The 27,796-nt window shown below is 45.1% G+C and overlaps 3 protein-coding genes across 3 annotated transcripts in view; all 3 read right to left on the bottom strand.

Moving 5' to 3' along the window:
* Positions 1–13,399, bottom strand: part of SLC67A1 (solute carrier family 67 member 1) — an 83,186-nt gene extending 69,787 nt beyond the window's left edge. Inside the window, exons 1-2 of the mRNA XM_088451809.1 lie at positions 13,113–13,399; positions 9,030–9,127 (exon numbers count right to left, since the gene is read on the bottom strand). Of these exons, the coding sequence (XP_088307935.1) occupies positions 9,030–9,127; positions 13,113–13,223 (209 nt within the window). The 5' untranslated portion in view covers positions 13,224–13,399. The remainder of the gene's footprint in view (positions 1–9,029; positions 9,128–13,112) is intronic.
* An 8,944-nt stretch (positions 13,400–22,343) lies between these two features.
* On the bottom strand, positions 22,344–25,209 carry LOC148539161 (uncharacterized). Its single transcript, XM_088451811.1, has 2 exons — positions 25,114–25,209; positions 22,344–24,972 (listed from the first exon to the last, which is right to left on the bottom strand). Exons 1-2 carry the CDS (start codon positions 25,207–25,209, stop codon positions 24,124–24,126), a joined length of 945 nt encoding a protein of 314 aa, XP_088307937.1. The 3' UTR covers positions 22,344–24,123.
* Positions 24,853–27,796, bottom strand: part of LOC148539162 (1-aminocyclopropane-1-carboxylate synthase-like protein 1) — a 59,693-nt gene continuing 56,749 nt past the window's right edge. Inside the window, exons 14-15 of the mRNA XM_088451810.1 lie at positions 27,628–27,781; positions 24,853–27,206 (exon numbers count right to left, since the gene is read on the bottom strand). Of these exons, the coding sequence (XP_088307936.1) occupies positions 26,929–27,206; positions 27,628–27,781 (432 nt within the window). The 3' untranslated portion in view covers positions 24,853–26,928. The remainder of the gene's footprint in view (positions 27,207–27,627; positions 27,782–27,796) is intronic.

The raw sequence follows: 27,796 nt of genomic DNA on the forward strand, positions 1-27,796 counted from the left end.
TGTATCATAAAGGGAATTACTGTGTGTGGCACAATGTATTATACAGGGCATTAATGCGTGTGGCATAATGTGTTATACAGGTTATTACTGCGTGTGGCATAATGTGTTATACAGGGCATTACTGCGTGTGGCATAATGTGTTATACAGGTTATTACTGCGTGTGGCATAATGTGTTATAAAGGCCATTACTGCGTGTGGCATAATGTGTTATACAGGGCATTACTGCATGTGGCATAATGTGTTATACAGGGCATTACTGCGAGTGGTATAATGTGTTATACAGGGCATTACTGCGTGTGGTATAATGTGTTATACAGGGCATTACTGCATGTGGTATAATGTGTTATACAGGGTATTACTGTGTGTGGCATAATGTGTTATACAGGACATTACTGCGTGTGGTATAATGTGTAATACAGGGCATTACTGCGTGTGACATAATGTGTTATAAAGGGTATTACTGCGTGTGGCATAATGTGTTATACAGGGTATTACTGCGTGTGGTATAATGTGTTATAAAGGGCATTACTGCGTGTGGTATAATGTGTTATACAGGGCATTACTGCGTGTGGCATAATGTGTTATACAGGGCATTACTGCGTGTGGCATAATGTGTTATACAGGGCATTACTGCGTGTGGCATAATGTGTTATAAAGTGCATTACTGCGTGTGGTATAATGTGTTATACAGGGCATTACTGCGTGTGACATAATGTGTTATAAAGGCCATTACTGTGTAAGACATACTGTGTAAGGTGCATTACTGCGCGTGGCATAATGTGTTATAAAGGGCATTACTGCGTGTGGCATAATGTGTTATAAAGGGCATTACTGCGTGTGGTATAATGTGTTATACAGGGCATTACTGCGTGTGGCATAATGTGTTATACAGGGCATTACTGCGTGTGGCATAAAGTGTTGTAAAGGCCATTACTGCGTGTGGCATAATGTGTTATACAGGGCATTACTGCGTGTGGCATAATGTGTTATACAGGGCATTACTGCGTGTGGTATAATGTGTTATACAGGGCATTACTGCGTGTGGCACAATGTATTATACAGGGCATTACTGCGTGTGGTATAATGTGTTATAATGGCCATTACTGCGTGTGGCACAATGTGTTATAAAGGCCATTACTGCGTGTGGCACATTGTGTTATAAAGGGCATTACTGCGTGTGGCACAATGTGTTATACAGGACATTACTGCGTGTGGCATAATGTGTTATACAGGGCATTACTGCGTGTGGCATAATGTGTTATAAAGGCCATTACTGCGTGTGGCACAATGTGTTATAAAGGCTATTACTGCGTGTGGCACATTGTGTTATAAAGGGCATTACTGCGTGTGGCATAATGTGTTATACAGGGCATTACTGCGTGTGACATAATGTGTTATAAAGGGCATTACTGCGTGTGGCATAATGTGTTATACAGGGCATTACTGCGTGTGGCATAATGTGTTATACAGGGCATTACTGCGTGTGACATAATGTGTTATAAAGGGCATTACTGCGTGTGGCATAATGTGTTATACAGGGCATTACTGAGTGTGGCATAATGTGTTATACAGGGCATTACTGCGTGTGGCATAATGTGTTATACAGGGCATTACTGCGTGTGGCATAATGTGTTATACAGGGCATTACTGCGTGTGGTATAATGTGTTATACAGGGCATTACTGCGTGTGACAATGTGTTATACAGGGCATTATTGCGTGTGGCATAATGTGTTATACAGGGCATTACTGCTAGTGGCATAATGTGTTATACAGGGCATTACTGCGTGTGGCATAATGTGTTATACAGGGCATTACTGCGTGTGGCATAATGTGTTATACAGGGCATTACTGCGTGTGGTATAATGTGTTATACAGGGCATTACTGCGTGTGACATAATGTATTATACAGGTCATTACTGCGTGTGGTATAATGTGTTATATTGGGCATTACTGCGTGTGGCATAATGTGTTATACAGGGCATTACTGCGTGTGACATAATGTGTTATACAGGCCATTACTGTGTAAGACATACTGTGTAAGGCGCATTACTGCTTGTGGGATAATGTGTTATAAAGGGCATTACTGCGTGTGGCATAATGTGTTATAAAGGGCATTACTGCGTGTGGTATAATGTGTTATAAAGGGCATTACTGCGTGTGGTATAATGTGTTATACAGGGCATTACTGCATGTGGCATAATGTGTTATACAGGGCATTACTGCATGTGGCATAATGTGTTATAAAGGCCATTACTGTGTAAGACATACTGTGTAAGGTGCATTACTGCGTGTGGCATAATGTGTTATAAAGGGCATTACTGCGTGTGGCATAATGTGTTATAAAGGGCATTACTGCGTGTGGTATAATGTGTTATAAAGGGCATTACTGCGTGTGGCATAATGTGTTATACAGGGCATTACTGCGTGTGGCATAATGTGTTATAAAGGGCATTACTGCATGTGGCATAATGTGTTATACAGGGCATTACTGCGTGTGGCATAATGTGTTATACAGGGCATTACTGCGTGTGGCATAATGTGTTATACAGGGCATTACTGCGTGTGGCATAATATGTTATACAGGGCATTACTGCGTGTGGCATATTGTGTTATACAGGGCATTACTGCGTGTGGCATAATGTGTTATACAGGGCATTACTGCGTGTGGCATAATGTGTTATACAGGGCATTACTGCGTGTGGCATAATGTGTTATACAGGGCATTACTGCGTGTGGCACAATGTGTTATACAGGACATTACTGCGTGTGGCATAATGTGTTATAAAGGGCATTACTGCGTGTGGCATAATGTGTTATACAGGGCATTACTGCGTGTGGCATAATGTGTTATACAGGGCATTACTGCGTGTGACATAATGTGTTATACAGGGCATTACTGCGTGTGACATAATGTGTTATACAGGGCATTACTGCGTGTGACATAATGTGTTATACAGGGCATTACTGCGTGTGGCATAATGTGTTATACAGGGCATTACTGCGTGTGGCATAATGTGTTATACAGGGCATTACTGCGTGTGGCATAATGTGTTATACAGGGCATTACTGCGTGTGACATAATGTGTTATACAGGGCATTACTGCGTGTGGCATAATGTGTTATACAGGGCATTACTGCGTGTGGCATAATGTGTTATACAGGTCATTACTGCGTGTGGCATAATGTGTTATAAAGGGCATTACTGCGTGTGGTATAATGTGTTATACAGGGCATTACTGCGTGTGGCATATTGTGTTATACAGGGCATTACTGCGTGTGGCATAATGTGTTATAAAGGCCATTACTGCGTGTGGCATAATGTGTTATACAGGGCATTACTGCGTGTGGCATAATGTGTTATACAGGGCATTACTGCGTGTGGCATATTGTGTTATACAGGGCATTACTGCGTGTGGCATAATGTGTTATAAAGGCCATTACTGCGTGTGGCATAATGTGTTATACAGGGCATTACTGCGTGTGGCATAATGTGTTATACAGGGCATTACTGCGTGTGGCATAATGTGTTATACAGGGCATTACTGCGTGTGGCACAATGTGTTATACAGGGCATTACTGCGTGTGACATAATGTGTTATACAGGGCATTACTGCGTGTGACATTATGTGTTATACAGGGCATTACTGCGTGTGGCACAATGTGTTATACAGGGCATTACTGCGTGTGGCACAATGTATTATACAGGGCATTACTGCGTGTGGTATAATGTGTTATACAGGGCATTACTGCGTGTGGCATAATATGTTATACAGGGCATTACTGCATGTGGCATATTGTGTTATACAGGGCATTACTGCGTGTGGCATAATGTGTTATAAAGGCCATTACTGTGTGTGGCATAATGTGTTATAAAGGCCATTACTGTGTGTGGCATAATGTGTTATACAGGGCATTACTGCGTGTGGCATAATGTGTTATACAGGGCATTACTGCATGTGGTATAATGTGTTATACAGGGCATTACTGCGTGTGGCACAATGTGTTATACAGGACATTACTGCGTGTGGTATATTGTGTTATACAGGGCATTACTACATGTGTCATAATGTGTTATACAGGGCATTACTGCGTTTGGCATAATGTGTTATAAAGGGCATTACTGCGTGTGGTATAATGTGTTATACAGGGCATTACTGCGTGTGTCATAATGTGTTATACAGGGCATTACTACATGTGTCATAATGTGTTATACAGGGCATTACTGCGTGTGGCATAATGTGTTATACAGGGCATTACTGCGTGTGGTATAATGTGTTATACAGGGCATTACTGCGTGTGGTATATTGTGTTATACAGGACATTACTGCGTGTGACATAATGTGTTATACAGGGCATTACTACATGTGACATAATGTGTTATACAGGGCATTACTGCGTGTGGCATAATGTGTTATACAGGGCATTACTGCACATGGCAATTATTCGCCACCAGGGGAGAGCTTGGGGGAAGCCCAGCACCTTCGTAAGTGCTGGGCACGCCCCACAGTGTGATGAATTGGGGGTGTTCCGCAAGGACTTGTGCCCTTTCCGGAAGCGCTCGCGCTTTCAGCACATGCAGAGGAACGTCATCTAAAAAAGTATTTTTGTATTTTTTTGTTTTTGGGGGGGAGGGCGGGGGGGGGCACAACTGGGAACTTTTGCCCTGAGCTCCACAATGTCTAGAACCGGCCCTGAATGCATGTAACCAATATCTCTGAAATTCTATTACCATATAGTGCTGCAGGTATAATTCAGTGTGCCGAGGAACAATAGGGGGTTAACCCCCCCTTTTTTCTACTTGGTATGACCCCTCCCTTTCATGCACCTGAAGTGTACTGCCAGATTGATTGAGCAGCTGCCATTTTTTGTTTTAGGATTGAACAGTTATAAGATAGTAACCTCAATAAGGGATGTACAGTGTATTACGTTACAAACCATTTGTATCCCTTTTATATTGTTGTGGTTAACTTGAGAGTTACTTATGTAGCTAATATATAACATAGAATCAAAGCATTCGGTATGGGATCCCGGCTGCCGCATGACCAGCAGTTCGATTCCCGGCTGCGGCAGCCCGACAAAACAGCAGAGCCCGGCAGCGGAAGCTCGACAGCGGAAGCCCGACAGCGTTGGAAATCCCCATCGTCCCTAAGGTAAGTATAAACTAACCTAACCAACCCCCCTAACCATAACCCTCCTTAGGGGTGCCTAACCCTAACCTCCCCCCCAGGTGCCTAATCCTAACCTCCCCCCTCTAAGTGCCTAACCATAACCCCCCCTTCCCCGCTGCCTAACCCTAAGTCCCCCGGGGGAGGTGCCTAACCCTAACCCTCCCTACCCCCCCTGGGTGCCCTAAACCTAACCCTCCCCCCCCCCCCCCCCCGTGGCTGTCCGCTCGCGGCGTCCGGCTTCCCTTCGATCGGGATGCCGGGTGCCTGTCTACCGGCGTCGGGAAAATGACAGGCGTCTAGATTTTAGACGCCTGTCATTTAACCCTAGGCGGGATAGAGGATTCGGGAAAGATACGCTTGAGATACGCTTCTTAAACGTATCCCAGAATCAACTGGACACTTATGAATCATATAGATTCCTGTTCCTTCTTATGTTCAAAGTGGATTGATATCCCCTTAACAAAATAACGGAGCATTATCAATGACGTAATTATTTATTATCATAAATAATTAGACACCGGCTAACAGTTTTTAAATCACATCTTTATTTTTTTGCACACTTTTTATTTATGATGATTTCGCTCGCTTCTCATATGCCTTATATTGGATAGGATTAAAACATTTTTTATTTTAATTCATTATTAAAGTTACGTATTAGAACATATATTTTCTACATCACCTACAAGAGATTTCTTTTCCCTCTCCCCCGTTCCCATTTGTTAGAGGAACAGAACAGGACAAGGCACCCGGTGAGACTGACTGATGTGCAAGGCTCTTGTAGGGTCCCCAATCAATACTGACATTTTAAAACTAGAATTTTATAAATTGTGTTTATACTAGAAATTATTTAGATGTAACAGTGGGTCTGATTCAGCAAGGATCGATATTTATTTATTTATTATTACCAGTTATTTATATAGCGCACACTTATTCCGTAGCGCTTTACAGCGAGTATTTGCCCATTCACATCAGTCCCTGCCCCAGTGGAGCTTACAATCTATGGGCCTGATTCAGAGCCGTTCGCTATTTGCGGTCGTTCGTTCAAAAACAAGGGGTGGCTATTCAAATGATCCGTTCGCAAATTGCAGTCTGTTCACACCTCTAAGTCTGAACGAGCGAGCAAAACATACGCTCGTTTATTTGTTAAAAACGCCCCCTGGCCGCTCGCACCATACGTCATGTCCGCTATTTATTAGATTAATCGAGTACATCGACCAGCGTATGAACTGCTCGCTATTCTTGTGGTTGGTTTTTGCTACCACAATCTTGCGAACAGTTCTGGCTTAAAAAAAACCCAGTGACGTGGTCAATGACGCTGCTGTTTTAAATATGCACACCCATAAAACGCCCGTTTTGACCTTTAAGCACGCCTGCGTTCTGATTTCCACTCCCCGTTTACAAGCACCTTCCCCTGTTACCACCCACATACGCCTCATCCTGTCACTCAAATTATCAGGCATTCGCTATTTTGCGAGCACATGAATTTCGGCGACACTGACTGGTTCGCGCATGCGTATAACGATCCGTACGCATGCGCAGATGTGCGAACATCGCTCGGAACGAGCGTACTGCCGCTAGCGAGTGGCTCTGAATGAGGGCCTATGTTCCCTATCACATGCGCACACACATACACACTAGGGTTAATTTGTGTTGGGAGCGAATTAACCTACCAGTATATTTTTGGAGTGTGGGAGGAAACCGGAGCACCCGAAGGAAACCCACGCAAGCACAGGGAGAATATACAAACTCCACACAGGTAGGGCCGTGGTGGGAATCGAACCCATGACCTCAGTGCTGTGAGGCAGTAACGCTAACCATTACACCGTCTGTGCATCCAATTATTGCGATCGCAGCTCCGTAATCGCACTCAGATGTGCTGCGAAAATATGCCAATGATTGCAATCGCAATGCCGTCACATGGCCAGCACAGAAACGCCCATTGTCTCCTACTACCGCTATCTCACGTCCGTAATACTTTTAAATCCTTCACAAACATCGGTAACATCGAGTACCATCGGTCCCACACACAGAATTACAGCAGCCCTGACCTTACTTAATAATTGCTAACCTCGTTGCACGCAGTAAGTACTCAAACTGCGGATTCCGTCGCAATGGCTAATTTATGCATGCCCCTGTAACGGGGATCAACCACACTGGCCTGTCTGCGTTTCGCCACCCCCCCCCATTAACAACCCCAAATGGTCACTTCCTGGCAATCACTCTGCGATGGGTCTGCGTGGTTGCAGTGTGAACGCAGTGGAGCCTTCGCGCAGTGCGATGAATACGCGTTTTCAGTACGCAACAATCGCCCGTCTGCGTGCTTAATCGCAATAGCAATGGCTTGCTGAATCAGGCCCTGTCACAACAGAAGGTGAGGTACGGCTCGGTTTTTTAAAACTGGGATTTGAGATACAGCCCACAAGTTCAAGGATTTCCATAAGCAATATTGTAATTATAAATGATTAACAGGTCCCTGGAATAAGATAAGTTCAGTGACACCTTACACATAACACTGTAGTACGGAGGTGACTGACCTGATAAAATCATCCTCATGTAAAGAAACATCTCAGCAATCAGCTCTAATGTAAATACTCTGTGTGAAGAGCACACACCTGAGGGCCATAGGTGCAGGCTTGCTGAGGGGAACGGGAGTGGGAACAAAGCACCCAGACAAAGGCCGTCTACAGGAGGTGCAGTTAGGCCCCCGATACGGTTCCCATGTTCCTTCCGCCAAATTCAGATTTTTCCCGCCAAAAATCGGGTCTCAGAAAGCGGCAAAACGTTATCTTTCATGGACAAACATCATCTTTCATGGACTTATGTCCAGGATTGATGATGTTTGTCCATGAAAGATGACGTTTTGCCTCTTTCTGAGACCCGATTTTTGGCGGGAAAAATCCGAATTTGGCAGGAACTAATCCGAGCTTGCACATTCCTAATTATCACTGTCCTGCCATCCGCTGTGCAATAACACAATTCACATGATCAGATCCCACCCAATGTTCTCATGCTATGAAAGCAGAGACTGATGATGGGACTGATGCAGGGACTGGTGAGACAAAGTTTCCCATCAGGCACTGCCACTGCTCTGTCCACCTCACAAGAAGGAGATGCAGGATCTGGGAAAAGTCCTGGAGAACTCTCTGAAATTCTGGAGTTTCACGGACATTCCAAGTGTGCTGTGGATGTGAATGTCAGACATGAAGTGCCTCAGTGAGGTCACTCACTTCTAGGAAGCTGATTGGCTGCAGTTTCATGAATACAGGTTCATTGTTCAAAATGGCTGCCACCTCTGTGTCATTATATACACCGCATATGTCCTGTAACAAAACTAATCCTTGCCCAAGAAATGTGTACCGCAGGATACTTGCAGGCTTTCCACAGGTTGGTGGTTCAGGACTAACTCAAATTATTTATGTAATAGGCAAAACCAGTTCTGGTTACTGCCAATCTTCAAATATTTGGACAGAGAAGCGCAACCCCGTCTACCACCACATAACTGGCCTAAGATGACATATAAGCACAATTTACTTAATTTAATCGTTTTTGCTGAATTTCTCAACAAGAAACTTTTTGCCAAGCGGTGCCGTGAAATAACGATGGTACTCCAGGGCGCCATGATTCATTAAAGCTTGGGAACCACTGTACTAAATGAATTATGAGTGTGAGGGAATTTGTGACTTGTCTTCTCACTAATCACAGCAGTGAACAAGTCCCTGCCACCCACAAGATCGGCTGACTCATCTCATAAAATACTCTGTGCTGCTTTGAGCATCCATAGTATCTGATTGACAAAGCAGACCTTAATTAGAAGTTCCTGGATGGGGAGAAAATGACAGTACAATATTGCCCGACTTACCTGCCGAATATGGGGCCACCCAGAAGCTGAAGAATCCCGAAAACCGTCTGTAAGTAGCCAAACCCCACAGTGTCCAGACCGAGATTCCTTGCCAGATACTGTAACATGGGAAATGAATGAGGACTGGGTAGTTCATATGAATGGATAGCATAGCATACAGTGACTATGATGCGTAATATTAGGACTGTATTTCTCAGTAGAGGTAAGTGTGTCCCGTAGCCAGAGAGGCCAGCTAGCAGTGACTGTAAGGACTAATCTCTGGATAAGAAGGTATCACCGCCTCACAGTGCCTTGACCAAGGGCAACTGCAGATTAATATACAGCTAGAATTAACACCCTGGCTAAGTCCCGGATACCAGCAACATTCTCCAGGCAGATGGGTCTGGAAAAGAAATGCAGAGCTGTGGGCAGAAGGTTGAGCGGAATCGGTGTATTTCTAGAATCACATGGGAACCCTTGAAGTCCTAACCCATGGATTAAATGGGATGTCGTTAGCACCCAACGTGCGGAATGCCGACGGTCGAAATACCGCCACCGAAATCCCGTCAGCGTCCGGTTCCCGGGACCAGAATCCCGACTGCCAGCATCCCGAAGGTAAGTATCGGGTGCTAACGCTCCCACTAACCCCAATACTTTCTGTTGGGAGGTCAGCGGTAGGAGTGCCGGGATCATAATTACATCTCATTCTGACTATTGAGATTCAGAAAACAAAAAATACCTATGTATATATATTAGGCACAACCAATAGAATACAATAATGAACAATTGTTAGCTATATAGCAGCTCCCAATGGTAGTGATGGAAACACTACCCAATTAAAACAACATGAACAAAGACTGTATATATATATACCCAAGGGAGCGCTGAATTAATTAGTTTTAAATTTAATGCATATATAACATTACATATAAAAACATCAATGGGATTCAGATAAAAGATACAGTGTAGGTAATATACTATATCAACATATTCTCATAGAGATATATCACTGGTGACTGGTGAATTATGATCGCTTGAAAATGTCAATCAGAAGATCCTGTGGGAATCCACTAGTGGTATAGGTATTTGGTTAGCAGAGCCAATGTACCAGCATCATTTGTGTCCATATACCGTAGTCTCACCACCTTAGGGAAATCCTGAGCAAAGGCAAAGTCCCCAGATAGTACAGGTGGTAGGGCAATGCTGTGAATTACGTTCCTCATCTGATGATCAGAGACACCGCTTGCCAGTGCAGTGACGTCAGCGGCAATGGGAGCAACACATCGACGCCCAGATATGGAGAGATGTCACGGCTCTAATATATAAAGCGGAGATTTTTCATCCATAGTACCACAATGTTGAGCGGGTCCACTAGTAAAACAACCAGTATTAGATCCACAAACTTAGCGCGTTTCTCCGTTATTGAAGCATACAACGGTTTCCTCAGAAGAGCGCTCCCTTGGGTATATATATATACTATTGGTTCATATTGAGATTCAGAACCTGTCGACATTGTGGTGTCAACATTCTGACCAGATCCCGACTCCAGCGTTCCACTTCTCTGTAGGCTTCGGTTGTGTACGTATGTGTAATACATCAATAAAACATCCTTTATTTGCACAAACCTTTGCTGAAAGCGAATTCCTGCTTGACAACACAAAAAATACTTGTAACTCGTGATGGGGACTTTACAAGATGAGTTCTGCCCTACTGGTTAGAATGCTCATTCGTTAGAATGCCCCATTGCTTAGACTGTCCCATTGGTTAGAATGCTGACATTTTGACCAAGCCCTGATGGTCAATGTTAGGAGGCTTGGTTTTCAGGGAGTAAAATAATGTAGTATGTTTTTTTATTTTGTACAAAGCTGCCAACTATTTCCAATTACCAGAACCATTGTTAGTATTATGCACAATAACATTATTCTGCATGTTAGGTTCAAGTCTCACCATGACTCTCAGAATCAGTCCCTTAGGGTCTATTTATCATTGGTGGTGCTGCCCATAGCAACAATCAGCGTTTACCGATCATTGTTATAGGCTGTACTAGATAAATTATAGTTCTAAACTGATTAGTTGCTATGGGAAACACCTGCACTTGTCCTCTGTAGAAGGTTTGATACATATCCCCCTGTAAAAGTTATGAATGTCATGCTGTGTGACAGTCCTTGTGTGTAAATTATAATGAATGTCCTGCTGTGTGACAGTCCGTGTGTGTAACTTATAATGAATGTCCTGCTGTGTGACAGTCCATGTTTGTAACTTATAATGAATGTCCTGCTGTGTGACAGTCCATGTTTGTAACTTATAATGAATGTCCTGCTGTGTGACAGTCCATGTGTGTAACTTATAATGAATGTCCTGCTGTGTGACAGTCCATGTTTGTAACTTATAATGAATGTCCTGCTGTGTGACAGTCCATGTGTGTAATTTATAATGAATGTCCTGCTGTGTGACAGTCCACGTGTGTAACTTATAATGAATGTCCTGTTATGTGACAGTCCATGTGTAACTTATAATGAATGTCCTGCTGTGTGACAGTCCGTGTGTATAACTTACAGTATAATGATTGTCCTGCTGTGTGACAGTCAGTGTGTGTAATTTATAATGAATGTCCTGCTGTGTGACCATCCGTGTGTGTGTAACTTATAATGAATGTCCTGCTGTGTGACCGTCCGTGTGTGTAACTTATAATGAATGTCCTGCTGTGTGACCGTCCGTGTATGTGTAACTTATAATGAATGTCCTGCTGTATGACAATCCGTGTGTGCTACTTATAATGAATGTCCTGCTGTGTGACCGACCGTGTAACTTATAATGAATGTCCTGCTGTGTGACAGTCCGTGTGTAACTTATAATAAATATCCTGCTGTGTGACAGTCCATGTGTGTAACTTATAATGAATGTCCTGCTGTGTGACAGTTTGTGTGTATCTTATAATGAATGTCCTGCTGTGTGACAGTCCGTGTAACATATCATGAAATGTCCAGCTGTGTGACAGTCTGTGTGTGTAACTTATAAAAAATGTCCTGCTATGTGACAGTCCGCGTGTGTAACTTATAAATGTCCTGCTGTGTGACAGTCCGTATGTGTAACTTATAATAAATGTCCTGCTGTGTGACAGTCTGTATGTGTAACTTATAATGAATGTCCTGCCGTGTGACAGTCTGTGTGTGTAACTTAGAATGAGTGTCCTGCTGTGTGACAGTCCATGTGTGTGTAATTTATAATAAATGTCCTGCTGTGTGGCAGTCCGAGGGTGTAACTTATAATAAATGTCCTGCTGTGTGACAGTTCATGTGTGTGTAACTTAGAATGAATGTCCTGCTGTGTGACAGTCTGTGTGTGTAACTTATAATAAATCATCCTGCTGTGTGACAGTCCATGTGTGTGTAACTTATAATAAATGTCCTGCTGTGTGACAGTCCGTGTGTAACTTTAATGAATGTCCTGCTGTGTGACAGTCCATGTGTGTAACTTATAATGAATGTCCTGCTGTGTGACAGTCCGTGTGTGTAACTTATAATAAATATCCTGCTGTGTGATAGTCCATGTGTGTAACTTATAATGAATGTCCTTCTATGTGACAGTCCGTGTGTGTAACTTATAATAAATATCCTGCTGTGTGACAGTCCATGTGTGTAACTTATAATGAATGTCCTGCTGTGTGACAGTCCATGTGTGTGTAACTTATAATGAATGTCCTTCTATGTGACAGTCCGTGTGTGTAACTTATAATGAATGTCCTGCTGTGTGATAGTCCATGTGTGTGTAACTTATAATGAATGTCCTGCTGTGTGACAGTCCATGTGTGTGTAACTTATAATGAATGTCCTGCTGTGTGACAGTCCATGTGTGTGTAACTTATAATGAATGTCCTGCTGTGTGACAGTCCATGTGTGTGTAATTTATAATGAATGTCCTGCTGTGTGACAGTCCATGTGTGTGTAACTTATAATGAATGTCCTTCTATGTGACAGTCCATGTGTGTAACTTATAATGAATGTCCTGCTATGTGACAGTCCGTACAGCCTGCAGGGTACGGATACCCTGAGCTCTCCGGGGCACCAGGCACGGATGTCTCACATAACACAGATCACTACTTACCGGAGTGACTGCAAACTGCATGAACAGACAGGAGATATCCACAGCCGCCAGCAGGTAGGTTATCCTGATAACCTGCTGTTTGGCTCTGGGGCTCCCTGGATCTGCAGCCATGGTGGTAAGTGGATCACAGCCTCTGTGTACTGAGCATGGGATTAATTAGAGTTTTAAGGTTGAAGCTGTTCCTGTTTATTATGTGCAAAGTTCAGAGGAGATACCGCCCCCAGTATGACTGTGAGACTCCGTTCTGTGCATTAACCATTCCAGGACTCCTCAGGGCCATGCTGCTGCTCGTTACGTATTAGCCGGATCCACACTAAGGGGCCTATGTATCAAAGCTGGGAGAGAGAGAAAACTGTAACAAATAAATCACCAACCAATCAGCTCCTAGCTATCATTTTATAAAACACAGCCTGCAAAATGTAAATTGGAAGCTGATTGGTTAGTACTTTATCTCTCACAATTTTAGCTCTCTCCCAGCTTTGATACTGTACATAGGCCTCTAAATACACACATAGCCATAGTGGGATATGTACTAAGCCTTGGAGAGAGAAAGTGGAGAGTGATAAGGTACCAACCAATCAGCTCCTGTCATTGTTCAAGCACAGCCTGTAAACTGACAGGAGCTGATTGGTTGGTACTTTCTCTCTTAGTACATCAGACACACAACCACCCTGACCTATTATGTACATGTAGGGCCTGATTAGTAGTCAGACACCAGTCCGAAAATGGGCACATCCCGAGATTAGCAGCCGCACCCTGGCGGAGGTGGACAGGTTGCTCCATGTGTGGCTTCTTCTCTCCTTCTGTGAAATTGGTATTTCTGGATGGCAACCCTGCAGCCACACACGGCACAGATGCATCTCGTGAGAGTGACATGCACCACAGCTCCCAGAGCGCTGCCCATGCCCCTAGCATGGTGAAAACAGGGGGGCATTTCCTTTGAGGCCACGCTCCTCTGCTGCAAGGTCACGTACCCTGGTGCAAGAAAGATCCATCTAAAAAAGTGTGCGTAGATCTTATGTATTAAGCCATGTTTTCACTATTTTATAACTCGTATTAATTTCCCTGAAATATACTTTTACAGAAGTTTAGATTATAACCCCAAAGCGATGTTTATAACCTTTTATAGGGGTAAGCGATGCCTCCTTTTCTGATGCAATAATGCAGGTTACTCTCCCTATCTTACCCTAAGGAAGAGAGGGAGAACGCAGTGGCAATGGCAGAAAGCACCTCGTGACTAATTGCTTTGGTCATGCTTTAACACACTTTTAAAGGCTGAGATGTGAAAAGAACTAAACTTCGTTTGAATGTGATATACTAAAAGGGGAAAGCTTTGACAAGGAACATAGATGTCATTCACATTTGGATAACTATGCAATTTAGGAGTAAATGACAATGCAGGCAGGCTTATTCTCACACTGTTTGCAATGGGGTATATCAGGAGCAGTGACTTACATAAGTTACAGGACAGAAATCAGATAGCTAAAAGAAATCAGTGCAGAACAGAAATCATTGGCGAGCAGAAATCTCTGCAGACCAGCATTGGAGACCATGGCATATAAGAATGTGTTTGAAGGAAATAGTAACTGTCAGTGCAGGTGCAGTGTGACAGTTGGAGGAAATTAGTAACTGTTAGTGCAGGTGCAGTGTGACAGTTGATCATCTGACTCACTGCTCTTCTGTTGGAGCTCTGCCTGCCCCCGACTGGTACATACCAGCCTGTGCCTTCAGATCAGTGCAGTTTTACGCACTGGAAGACATCCTGAGCGAACTTGCTTAAACATGAGCCTGTAATACTTCTCCGAGCAGTGGTAGGAGATCAGAGGCACAGCACCGTGACCATCGGGTGGGGCAGTATATAGGACAGCTAAATGGGGACACATACCATGTAGTGAGGTTAGATCAGGGCAAAGAGAGACCCTGATAGAACAAAGGCTGAATAAAAACAATCAGTGAGACTGTCAGCTCTGGGGACAAATAATATTGTGTGATGTTACGGTGATTATGCAACTAAGATTAATTCATCAGAGAGATAGTCTGGCACCCATCAATTTATAAACTAGTACCATGCTACGATGTCTGTAAAAGCTACATACTCATCTTTCTTTATACTGAGGCCAGAAACTAATAGGTTGTGGGTTTAAGACTCCACCAATTAGAGGTGAACTAACAGTCGAGTTTGGACTCAAAGTTGTCAGATTTAATACCGGTGACTTTGCATTTACCTGGCAAACTCGCCAGTCTGTTCCGGTGATATGTTATACATAGGGGGAGGGGCCCTAGATTGCACACCCTAAGCACAATGTGAGGTGCTACCTGCTGAGACTTGTAGTGCTGCAGGCATAAAGAGACAAATGCAAGTGCACACTGTAACCATGCTGAACCTAATAATATAACTGCTAAATTGCATCAAAGAGGTTCTTTGCATAGTAATGGCCATAATTATGGGCCTACCCACCGCATCCAGGTGACCTCTATCAGGCAGGTCCCTAACACTCCTATGGAACAAATACAGGGAACGGGACCCCCCAGACCAACCCAGCAGAACCGCCCCATGGCATCACACTAGTGTGAGATTTAAAGTGAGGGTTAAAGAATAATAAAGAAGAAAGCCTATGTGTTAAATCCTACATAAGTAGGAGGTTATAATAAAAAGTGTATAAAGTCCTACATATCAAAACAAACTAAAGAAGTGAAAAAGTGGACACTATGATGCCATGAAGCAGTCCAGCCACACCAGCCCAGAGAGCCCCGCACCCCAATACCAGTCCCAAAACTGACACAGCATATATATAATAGGTCTTACCCTCAGTGTGCCTCATTAGATGTGCAGTCTTGGAGTGCAAGGACTCCTTGCTATTTAAAAACACCCAGGAACAGGTGGTATGTTTCAAGCTTGAAAGGACGAATGTGAAAGACACGAGCTGGAAACTCGGCAGAAAATGGCTCTGGCTGGTGAGACTGAGCAGGCGACAAGGAGTTTTAACTTTCTGTCCGGGCAGAACATAATAAAGAGCCACATTAAATATCTGTACTAATTTGCCTCTAATTAATACAATTAAGAGCCCCCCAAAATACTAAATATTAACATAAATATATTATTGTCTGCTGGATATGGAGACAGAGAGGGGGGACGAGGCGGCAGAGACAGTGTGAGCAATGAGACCTGCAGGATGAGGGGGGGGTGGTGCACAAGACACCAGGAAAGGGCTGGAGAGACTAGGAGGGATAAGGCTGAAGGGACACGGGGCCGATGATCTGACAGCCGACTCACCTGTTCCTACCAGGAACGGATGGGGGGGCCCAAAAATGAGTATCGGGCTTCAAGATTTCTAATGCTAGCCCTGGGTAAGTGTCTGAGTCTGTGAACTCAGACCCCCCCCCTTACAGACAGACAGATGGGGCTATATACAGATGCTTCTCGTTATTACTGCATATTGTTTCTATCTGTGTATTATTATTATCATCGTTTATTTATATGGCACCACAAGTGTTCCGCAGCGCCTTACAAGGTACATAACCAAAAAGTGACTTACAGTAAAATACAATACAATGAAGGACAAGGACATGGATAATATACATTGATACATAGGTGGCCATAACACCCACATAAGCAACAAAGCATAGGCACCAAGTGTTAAGTGTCCTAGTTGTGAGTAAGAAGTAGATGAAGAAGCACAAGAGGGTAGAGGGCCCTGCTCGCAAGAGCTTACATTCTGAAGGGGAGGGGCAGACAGACGGGCATGATACAAATGGGGAAGACAGGGAGGAAGGAGCATGTAGTAGCAAGTTAGGATGAGAGCTGTAAGGCTGTGATGAAGTAGTGGGTCTTGAGAGCCCGTTTGAAGGATTGTAGAGAGGTGGAGAGTCTGATGGGGAGAGGGAGAGAGTTCCAGAGGTGGGGAGCAGCACGGGCAAAGTCTTGGAGGCGGGAGTGGGAGGAAGTAATCAGTTGGCATGAGAGGCGGTGTGCATTTGTTGATCGAAGAGGGCGGACAGGAAAGTGAAGGGAGATGAGACCAGAGATGTAAATGGGAGAGGAATGGGTGAGGGCTTTGTAAGTGAGTGTGAGAACCTTGAATTGGGTTCTGAAGGGGAAGGGGAGCCAGTGGAGGGCTTGTAGGAGAGGTGAGGAGGATGTAGAGCGTTTGGAGAGGAAAATAAGCCGTGCAGCAGCATTGAGGACAGACTGGAGAGGAGAGAGATGGGATTTGGGGAGGCCAGATAGGAGGTTACAGTAATCCAATCTTGAGATGACCAGTGAGTGTATTAAGGTCTTAGTAGCATCCTGGGAGAGAAAGGGTCTGATCCTGGAAATATTTTTAAGATGGAAATGACAGGACTGTGAAAGGTTCTGGATATGTGGTTTAAAGGAGAGGGAGTAGTCCAGGATAACTCCAAGACAGCGCACTTTGGGGCTAGAGGAGATAGTTGTGCCATCAATTGATAAAGAAATAGTGGGAGGTGAGGTTATGTGGGAGGGTGGGAAGACGATCAGCTCTGTCTTAGACATATTAAGTTTAAGAAATCGCTGGGACATCCAGGAAGAGTTAGCAGAGAGACAGTTGGAGATACGAGTGAGGAGAGAGGGAGAGATGTCAGGGGAGGAAAGGTAGATCTGAGTGTCGTCAGCATAGAGATGATATTGGAGGTTAAAAGAGCTGATGAGTTCACCTAGAGAGGATGTATAGAGAGAGAATAGGAGAGGTCCAAAAACAGAACCTTGGGGAACACCTACTGTGAGAGGATGTGGGGGGGAAGATAAGCCATGAGAGGAGACGGAGAAGGATCGATCAGAGAGGTAGGTGGATAGCCAGGAGAAGGCAGTGTCATGTAGACCAAGGTAGTGAAGGATTTGCAGCAGGAGAGGGTGGTCCACAGTGTCAAAAGCAGCAGAAAGGTCAAGGAGAATGAGCAGCGAGTAGTGGCCCTTGGAGTTGGCAGCAAGGAGATTGTTGCTGACTTTTGTGAGGGCAGTTTCAGTGGAGTGGAGAAAACGGAAGCCAGACTGAAAAGGGTCAAGGAGGGAGTGGGAGGAAAGAAAGGTGCTGGGCGGTTGTAAACAACACGCTCAAGGAGTTTGGATGCAAAAGGGAGGAGAGAGATGGGACGGTAGTTGGCGAGAGTGTTAGGATCAAGAGTAGGTTTTTAAGAATGGGGGAGACAAGGGCATGTTTGAATGCAGAAGGGACAGTGCCAGATGAGGGAGAGATTGAGGTGGGCAAGATGGGAATAGGCATATATATAGTAAGCAGTGTTTTATGATCACCTATATCATTAAGTCTAAAAAAAAAAACATGTCTCCTGTAATACTGGGCAGAATGCTGCCGTTACTTAGTCGCTGGGTCATACGTACATCAGGCTGCACTTCCTGCGCTGGTTGCGTGCACTCTGCAGGTCGGAGTGGAGAATGTGTAGCTAACGTGACACTGCTGGTATCATCCAGAACATACATGTTATATACCCAGCTCGGCTCACATTTAGAGCTTTCAGTTTTGTTTTGTTGCTTTTTGGCAGATTTCCTCTGTGTAACCAATTTACAAGAAGAGGACCTGGAATTCCCAGACAGAAGGGATGTAGATTGTAAGGAGTACTGTATTACTCCCAGTAACTGGAACTCCCATTTGCACAGGACTTGAAGGGACTTTCCTCTGTTTGCTTCATTTACTGGGTGTGTGGATTAGTATCACCTGGTTATCATCCAATTGATGCTTCCACAGAGATGTACAGTCTCCAGGACACAGGTTCCCTTCTGCATGCATAGCGTCGGGTGGTCTGGCCCCTGCGACGTAAGAGGTGTGACTATGTCCGGCAGCTGTTGGAGACTGTCAGAGGCTCATATACTAGAAGGGGTGCTGGGATTATTGGGTACATCAGCCCTGATGGTTTCAGCTCTCACATCTCAGTGGTTTGCTGATAAAGAACTATTGTAAAGTGACACATTGCCAGACACTGGAGGCATCAACCAAACAGCCATATTACCCAGCAGCAGAGCTCAGCATGGCCTGGACTAGTATATGGCTGGGTTCCTTCAGTGTCTCTTAAATAACCCAATACTGTAAATGCTATTTAGCACTATTGAAAGCATATACAGGGGCGTGAGACCCATACTAGCTGGTTCCATTTTGTTACATTTAACCACAGAGAACACATTAGAGGAAATTAAGGCCCTGATTCAGAGCCGGACGCTCTGACCAGAGCGCTCTCTCTGAATCAGGGCCCACCTCCATTAAAATGGAGCGTCCTCCTGCATATACGAGCGTGCAAAAAGATGGTCGCGATGGTCTTGACCATCGCGACCATTGGAACTGCGAGTGGAAGCCTGCGGTGATGTCAGTGGGGCCGGCTTCAGACGGTAGACGTTCCCTTGGGAACGCCTCCGTCTGGCAGGCACGCCCACCAAAGGGGGCGTGCTGTCAGTCACCATCGACAGCACGCCCCCTTTGATGAGACACTCCGAGCGAAGGAAAGTCCTTCGCTCGCCGGGTCTCGCGCATGCGCACGACGGAGCTCCCTCCGTCATGCGCAGTGGGGAACATCGACCCACTTGCGAGCGTACTGCCGCTCGCGAGTGGGTCTGAATGACCCCCTAAGTGTCCTCTACTGAGCCCCCCGGACAGCAAGACCAGGACTCATTAACCACCACATGGGAACCCACTTAACATGGTCACTAGCATGTGATGCAACCCCACTCGGTAAGAGCCCCTAAGTACTACAGCCAGACCCGGATTTACTGCATGGGAGCCTGTACGCACATGACTCTTAATGTTCCTTCTAAGATGAAGCATCTGGAGATTAGTGTTAAAAGGAAATTTGCTAAATTCTGAGGGATTGTGAATACAGCCATTCTGTTGGGAGTCTTCATTAGTTTCCTTCTTTTTGCTCAGTTTAATAGTAAAACTGTGACAAGGCATGCTGGGATGTGTAGTTCCACTGCACCTGGAAGAGGACGCATGTCAAATGTCCCAACTCTAGGGGGGAACATTGGTCCTAAACGTAGCCATTCCCACAAGACTTTGTAAGTCCCATACCAGGCTGCACTGTTCCCTGTGATATCTGTTGATACTTCCCTCAGTCCATCTTTGTAGAAGTAGAAACGTCTGACATCTGTTCCGGGAAAAAGCTGCCTCTCACCCCCTGACATGCGCTAGACACAAGCTCATTGTGTGCCAATGGGCAGACCGCGCTGCAGCTGCACGCCCACGATTCTCGGGTGATTGACAGCACAGCAGCAAAGTGATATTTCTATGAATGCATTATTGTATATGCTGCACAATACACGTTCCTAATCTGCCTTATAAATCCACCGCATATTTGCAGATGGTCTTAGGGTCCTGAATTACCCCGCAGACTCTCTGACCCGCCTGGCAAAAGACCGCACATGACTCGGACACATCTTGGGCGTTTCTCTCCATCCGCCAAATGAGCATCAATGAGTGTCAGCTGGGCGTACAGACTTATTGAGCTTATTCAGACGCTCTCGCTAGATGCGTACACTCGCTCGATGCGTATACTAAGTGACGGCAAGGCAGGCGATCGCACGGCAAGGCCTAAGCACGCTCACTAGGTCTTGGCGTGCGATCGCCCTGTGTATGCAGACGCCCACCAGCCTGTCTTAAGACGCCCACTTGCGCAATTCATCTCCAGGAAGTGTATGCAACCATCGGTACATTGTGCACCATCGGATGCATTCTCAGCGCTTGAGGTTGACTATACCCTACCACAAGCACTTCAGTGTAAAATTCAACCAGGCGACGACGTGTACTATGACGCTACCTCTTAATTATGCACGCAAATGAAACGGCGTTGAGACGCTCAGACACGCCTGCGTTCGCACCTCCACTCCCCCATTTCTAGTGGTCTGCCCCTGTCACCACCCACAAACGGCCTCTCCTATCACTCACTCTGCTGGGCTGTCTATGCTGGGCGAGCGTACGCTTCCCGATCTCTCGCACTGGTTCGCGCTCGCACACTGTGATGCATACGCACAATGCGAACCATCGGCAGCTACACGCGAACGTATCCTAGCGAGAGGGTCTGAATCAGCTCCTATGTCCGCAATATGGGCAGAGTTACATGTGACCTTTGTGCGTTATCTCTGCGGATATTCTGCATCTCATAAATGCTCAACATTCCCCATAAACCTTTCTAGTAATGTTACATTTACTAATGTTACTGTATTCTCTGCACATGTCTACTTACTGTACATGACTGTGTGCCGGGGGGCTGCTTACAGGGGTTTCCCACCTTTAGACGACTTATAGACTGGGGTTGTTTTGATTCCTGTATTCTTTATAAATACAGTACAGTAGGTAACTGTTTTTTATACGAGCAGAAAGATGTGTATATACATACTGTGGAATATTACACAATGCTGATCCATTGGTCAAACAGATCTGTAACAAGATATATTAAGCCCTGGGCTGGAAACAACACACATTGCGCCACCTCCCCCTTCCCTCCACACACACAAATACACATACATTTGGTGGGGGCAACAGTAACCGCCCCTGGTGATGTAAATCTAAGTGACTGCCATACAATACAAAGGGCATTATAGTGAACGCCATACAATACATAGGACATCGTAGTGACTGCCATACAATTAATAGTCCATCCTAGTGACCGCCATCCAATACATAGTCCATTCTAATGACCGCCATCCAATACATAGTCCATCCTAATGACCACCATAAAATTCACAGGCCATCCTAGTGACAACCATACAATACATAGGGCATTCTAGTGTCCATCATACAATACATAGAGCATCCAGTGACCACCATACAATGCATATAGTATCTTAGAGACTAACATACAATACTTAGGCCATCCTAGTGACCGGCATACAATACACAGGCCATCCTAGTGTCCGATGTGTAATACATAGGCAATCCTAGTGACCGCCATACATCTGCATCCTAGTGACCACCATACAATACATAGGAATTATGGTGGCCACTATACAGACATTTTGGTGACTGCCATACAATACAGAGGACACTACTGACTGCCATGTTTGAAATAATGTTATTATAGCGGATTTACCATGACCACTACCATCTACGCCCCAGTGTACCTTGAAGGCTACTAAAACGTGTATTTGTCTTCTGCAAATACTTTAATAGAGATCAGTTGTGTATTTTGTGAGCATTTTATATGGTAGCACTTTTTTTGAGCAAGTAAATGAAGAATTAAAGTCACATATAGTTTAGGACTGTCATTGTCACATTTATTCAATACATCAGAATGAGAGGAGAAAGAGAGAGGGGGAAAAACAGCCAATCAAAGAGGAGGGAAAAGCAGCCAATCAGAGATGAGGGAGAAAGGAGGAGATCGGGGAGGGTAGAGACGATCTACCAGCACTGAGCCATCATGCAGCGTATAGAGCTAGGTCCTATTGAAACGATACAACACAGATTGGGCAAATCATCTTTATTTCTGATTTTTGGGACTGAGAATGAATAGGAGTAAAAAATGAAGCCAAAGGCATTTGTGGCCATTTTTACAGTCATATAATGTGCATATTAAGATACAGCCGTCCACATCTTCCTCGCCTCCAGGCAACTTTCATTTACTGAAACTTTTGGGCCCCCTTGCTTCATCCTGAAGATGTGTTTTGGAGGAGGAATTCTTTGTTTTTCTCCTATGCATCCCTGGCTTCCTGTGTGCAATCTGTCACACATTTATTTTTGCAGAAGGTTGTTACATTTAAGCTAGCTAAGATATGACTTATTAATGTTTTCATGGTATGAGACATGTACATGCATAAAAGTTATAAAATACCATTTTTATATGAGGTCAACCTCGAAGGCAAGTTGTTTTGTTTGAAGGAGCTAGGTGTAGTGTTTCCAGATATATACAGGAACAAGGGCTGCTTACAAGGCAAACTAGTGAGGTGGGCATTGATTATAGTATATTCCTGCTAGCAATGAGCCATTATAAAATGCAAATTAAGCAAGGTTTGGGTTCGGTGATCAAGCCCGTAATTCTAGCTCACTATCATATATATCACATCATATATAGCCCAGTTATATTAAAGGTATAATGTACTATAGCCTGAGGATAGGAGAAGACCCATGATCACATGTGAGCAGACTTCTATCATCCATATATTTTAAACATTATGGGGCATATTCAATTAGGTGTGAGAATAGTACCAATCCTGCACCTGTGGGGTTATTCCTGCAGCTCCGGAATTGTTGCTATACAGTTAGAAACAGGGTTTTTTAGTTTTTGAGCGCCTGGTGGTTTCTTTTTTGAGAGCATGGCCAACTTTTCCTAAAAACTATATTTTTAGGGAAAATGGTAGGGACTTGCTCTGAGACCCCAGTGGCACCTCTCCTAAAGACAATTGGAAGTTTCCAATTAGTGTAATTAGTGCCTAATTACTCACCTTCTGCAGCGGTGTCTTCTTCCTGAATATGCCACTAGATCAGGGGTGGGGAACCTTTTTTCTGCCGAGAGCCATTTTGATATATATAACATTATTCGCGAGGTCGGTGCAGGCCATGCCCTCTATGTGTGATGTCACCTGGGGGCGGGGCCACAATTGCCAGTGATTACAGCAATGCCCGGAGCATCCTGAGGATGCTCCGGGGAGCTGTAAGGGCAGCGGTGTGACCGTCTGAAGTGTCCTAAGGACTCTCCAGGCGGCACTGCTGCATAGATTCTGGCTGCACGGTGCCATCCTAGCTACAGTGCTATCCAGATGAGGCTAGCAGAAAAAAAGCTCAGAGGGCCAGACCAAATGATTCCGCCGGTCTTATATGGCCCCCGGGCCTGCCCTAGATGGTGATGATAACCCATAAAATGCTAAATTGTAGGGTTTTTTTTCTTTAAAATAAAGCAAATATATTGCTGGAATAAGGTTGTTTAAAAATAATATGAAAATGGGACTTACAACAAAGTAGTATGAGGAAGAAAAGGATGGAAAATTAAAGCATTTTATAAAATTAAGAGATATGTAACCCAAAAAGTAAATTGTCAATTACCAGCCCCTTCCACGCAACTAGCAGAAAGGCAGGAGCCTCATATCAGGGGCTGTGGAGAACCTAACAGCTCTTCTCCCTGCTTCATCCACAGGGGGGCACTTACTTCTCACATCTCTGGCAATGTCAGTCGGGGGGGAATCTTGTGAAGCTACAGCAGAACAGCGGAGATGAGGGAGCTCATGACGGACCGCAGAGATAAGGGGACGGATGACGACTGCAAAGATGAGGGAGCGGATGACGGACTGTGGAGGTAAGAGAGCGGATGACGGACTGTGGAGGTAAGAGAACGGATGACAGACTGTGGAGGTAAGGGGGAGGATGATGGACTGTGGAGGTAAGAGAGCGAATGATGGACTGTGGAGGTAAGAGAGAGGATGAGAGACTGTGGAAGTAAGAGAGCGGATGACAGATTGTGGGGGTAAAAGATCGGATGACAGACTGTGGGGGTAAGAGAGCGGATGACAGACTGTGGAGGTAAGAGAGCGGATGACAGACTGTGGAGGTAAGAGAGCGGATGACAGACTGTGGAGGTAAGAGAGCGGATGACGGACTGTGGAGGTAAGGGGGTGGATGACGGACTGTGGGGGTAAGAGAGCGGATGACAGATTGTGGGGGTAAGAGAGCGGATGAGAGACTGTGAAGGTAAGAGAGCGGATGACGGACTGTGGAGGTAAGGGGGTGGATGACGGACTGTGGGGGTAAGAGAGCGGATGACAGATTGTGGGGGTAAGAGAGCGGATGAGAGACTGTGAAGGTAAGAGAGCGGATGACGGACTGTGGAGGTAAGGGGGTGGATGACGGACTGTGGAGGTAAGAGAGCGGATGAGAGACTGTGGGGGTAAGAGAGCGGATGAGAGACTGTGGGGGTAAGAGAGCGGATGAGAGACTGTGGAGGTAAGAGAGCGGATGATGGACTGTGGAGGTAAGAGAGCGGATGAGAGACTGTGGAGGTAAGAGAGCGGATGATGGACTGTAATGGGTAAGAGAACAGATAATGGACTGTCGAGGTAAGAGAGCGGATAATGGACTCTGGAGGTAAGGGGGGCGGATGACAGAATATTGCTGATAAAAGTTGTTCTTTGTGAAGTAAAGCTTTTATACATGATGCATTTATCTCATGATTCATCTGATCTCAGATAAATTCCCCGACATGAGAGTCTGCACATGTACATTGCAGAATAGGATTATAACGTGTGAGCTCTGACATCATAACTCACCCTTTATAATGGTATTGAGCACAGTAATATATATGTATTATTGTCTAATATTATACCACAATATCGTATTTATTCTGTATCTGGCCGTGTAAGTGGAAAAACCTGTGTATCAGGTTCAGGAAACTACACTCTCAGTAACACCAAAGGTAGTTCTAGAAATGAAACATGATATATATATTATAAGGGATGCAGATATCTACATGGACATTACCACTATTGTACAAAGTATTTAGTAGCTCTGGAGTGCTAGACACAAGCCTGCTGTACTGATTTATATTTGGATTAACTAAAAAAAAAAAAGATTCCTATACACAGAGTTTTACATCAACTATGAAGGATCACTAAGAAAAAGATGTACAGATGTGTCCTCAGACGCCCAGCCTCAATACGCAAATGTGGTGCAAGACGCCTGGTGCGAGATGGCCATGTGGAAAACAGCCGCAACCTCTGCGCACAGATAGACTCAGTTGCATACAGATATACAAAAATTAATCAGTGCAGTCTTTGTGCTCAAACAGGAATATCCCTAAGATCTGTCCGGTATAAAGCAAACGAGCAGAGCGGACACGAGCTGCTCTCAGGCTCAGCGTACAGTGCCGTCAGCCTCAGCGTACAGAGCCGTCAGGCACAGCGTACAGCGCCGTACACACAAAGCATAGGGGGGTGCGGACGATTCAGATACTCCTCCTAAGAGGAGGAGACCCATTATCAATGCCCTCAGCCATCATTCCAAATGAAAAAGACAAGAATAAGTGCAGTGAGAAAATGTGGGGAGGCCTTTAAATAAATGAATAGTGACCGTGAGTAAGTAATAGTATGACCCCATCACCCTGGCTGGATATATAAACATTGTATTTACCAGCTAGGATGTTAGGGCAAAGGTGCCAAGTGTCCTACTCAGCTCTAGCTATGAGAGATCATGATAATATGTAATAATGAGAATTTTCTAATACACATAGGTTTGGATGGTTCGAGTACACCTGTGACGTTACCTAGCAGCTGTGAATCCCCCCTCTCCTCCCCACCAAAATGAAGTCAGCCATTTGGGAATCACCCTCTTTGCTAACCAGAGGGGAGAAGGAACCAGACAATCGCAAGTTCCACCCCAATCTGAGGAATAAAGGAACACGCACGTGTCTAGTGAAAGGTGCAGCCACTGAAGACCCCCCGAGATCCATCACAGTATAAATACTCCCCAATTCCTGAATCCATTTCACTAACGGTCTTCTTCCAAAACTGTACTTAAATCTGTTTGTTATAATTCCAGTTATCGGACATCATAAAAAAAAAATGGCAACACGGCAGGCGCCCTGATCCGCTGGTGGCATCACTACCCAGCCATCAGGGCTTCCCACTGTAGTGTCGGGACATTGCTCCAATCACAGTGTGTCACCGGGCAGCACAGATCCTGAAGACCTTATACTGGGCAGCAGGAGAACCCTGCAACTTCAATGTACATTCATTCATTATCAGTGGGGTCCAGCCCACCAGTACATCGGTGTAAGGAGGGACGTGGGAGCAGGAGCTGCATTGCCCCCTATGCTGAGTGGGACCTTGTGCTCAATGGTAGGATACAGAAATCCAGGCCGGGAGCCCCAGTTCTGCTCACTGCTTCCCCAAATACTTGCTGTAGACTTGATAGACCTCGGGGTTCTGCTGGGCAAAGTTCTCCGCTGTGTTCCGCTGCAGCCAATCCGATGACCGCATCTGGTTCTGGAGTTGAACTATGAGATCACCGAGGTTGGAGCTGGAGGGCTCGTGGTGGCTGGACACGTAGATTACCTCATCTGTGCTGTCCGCTTTGCCGTCTTCCTCTACGTGGTTACGCTCCACCTGCATCTCCTTCTCCCTCTGTTCCAGCACCTTGCGGATCCGCTGCATTCCTGAGAGGACAAAACAACGATTGGGGATTGGTAAATGAGGGCCGCATGTCTCATGCTCTCTAGTGAATCCCAGCCCCCCAAATCCGTAAGGTGAACCCCAAGTTAGTCATTAGAGATATTCTCCAGAAGTGTTTCCCACCAGTTATTCTACACAGAATCGTTGCGACGTATGGCGTATAGACGCTAGGTGGTATGGGGACATATCTGTATCAGTTTTGTTAATGGTATTTTATTGCAGATTACTTTATCCTGTGTTAAATCCTGTATATACTGTTAGTATTTATCATGGTTACATTATGATGCGGAGATAAGGTAGGATCTCACACACCACCAACTTTCTTCCGCATGGTCACCTGAAGACTGTGCTAGGAAGGAGTAGAGACAGGAAGGATGCACAGCGGAGACACAGCTACACACTCACCTAGCTGCAAGCGGTGCGTCTTGTCAGAGAAGATGACTCGGAACCAGCCAGGCTCGGCGCACTCGAAGGCTTTCCCGCAGGACAGGAGAACCTTGTTATCCAGGAAGTGTCTCCAGAGGGTAATTTCCTCCTTGAAGGTGGGAGCCCTCAGGTACTGCGGGAAACAACA

Source organism: Taudactylus pleione, unplaced genomic scaffold (assembly GCF_031769625.1).
Source record: "Taudactylus pleione unplaced genomic scaffold, aTauple2 ptg000027l, whole genome shotgun sequence".
NCBI lineage: Eukaryota > Metazoa > Chordata > Amphibia > Anura > Myobatrachidae > Taudactylus > Taudactylus pleione.

Coding starts and splice junctions, on each gene's coding strand:
- LOC148539161 (XM_088451811.1), bottom strand. CDS start 25,209: ATGTATAAAAGCTTTACTTCACAAAGAACAACTTTTATCAGCAATATT. Junction 24,973..25,113: donor TCCATTATCCGCTCTCTTAC/CTCGACAGTCCA, acceptor CCGCTCTCTTAC/CCCCACAGTCTCTCATCCGC.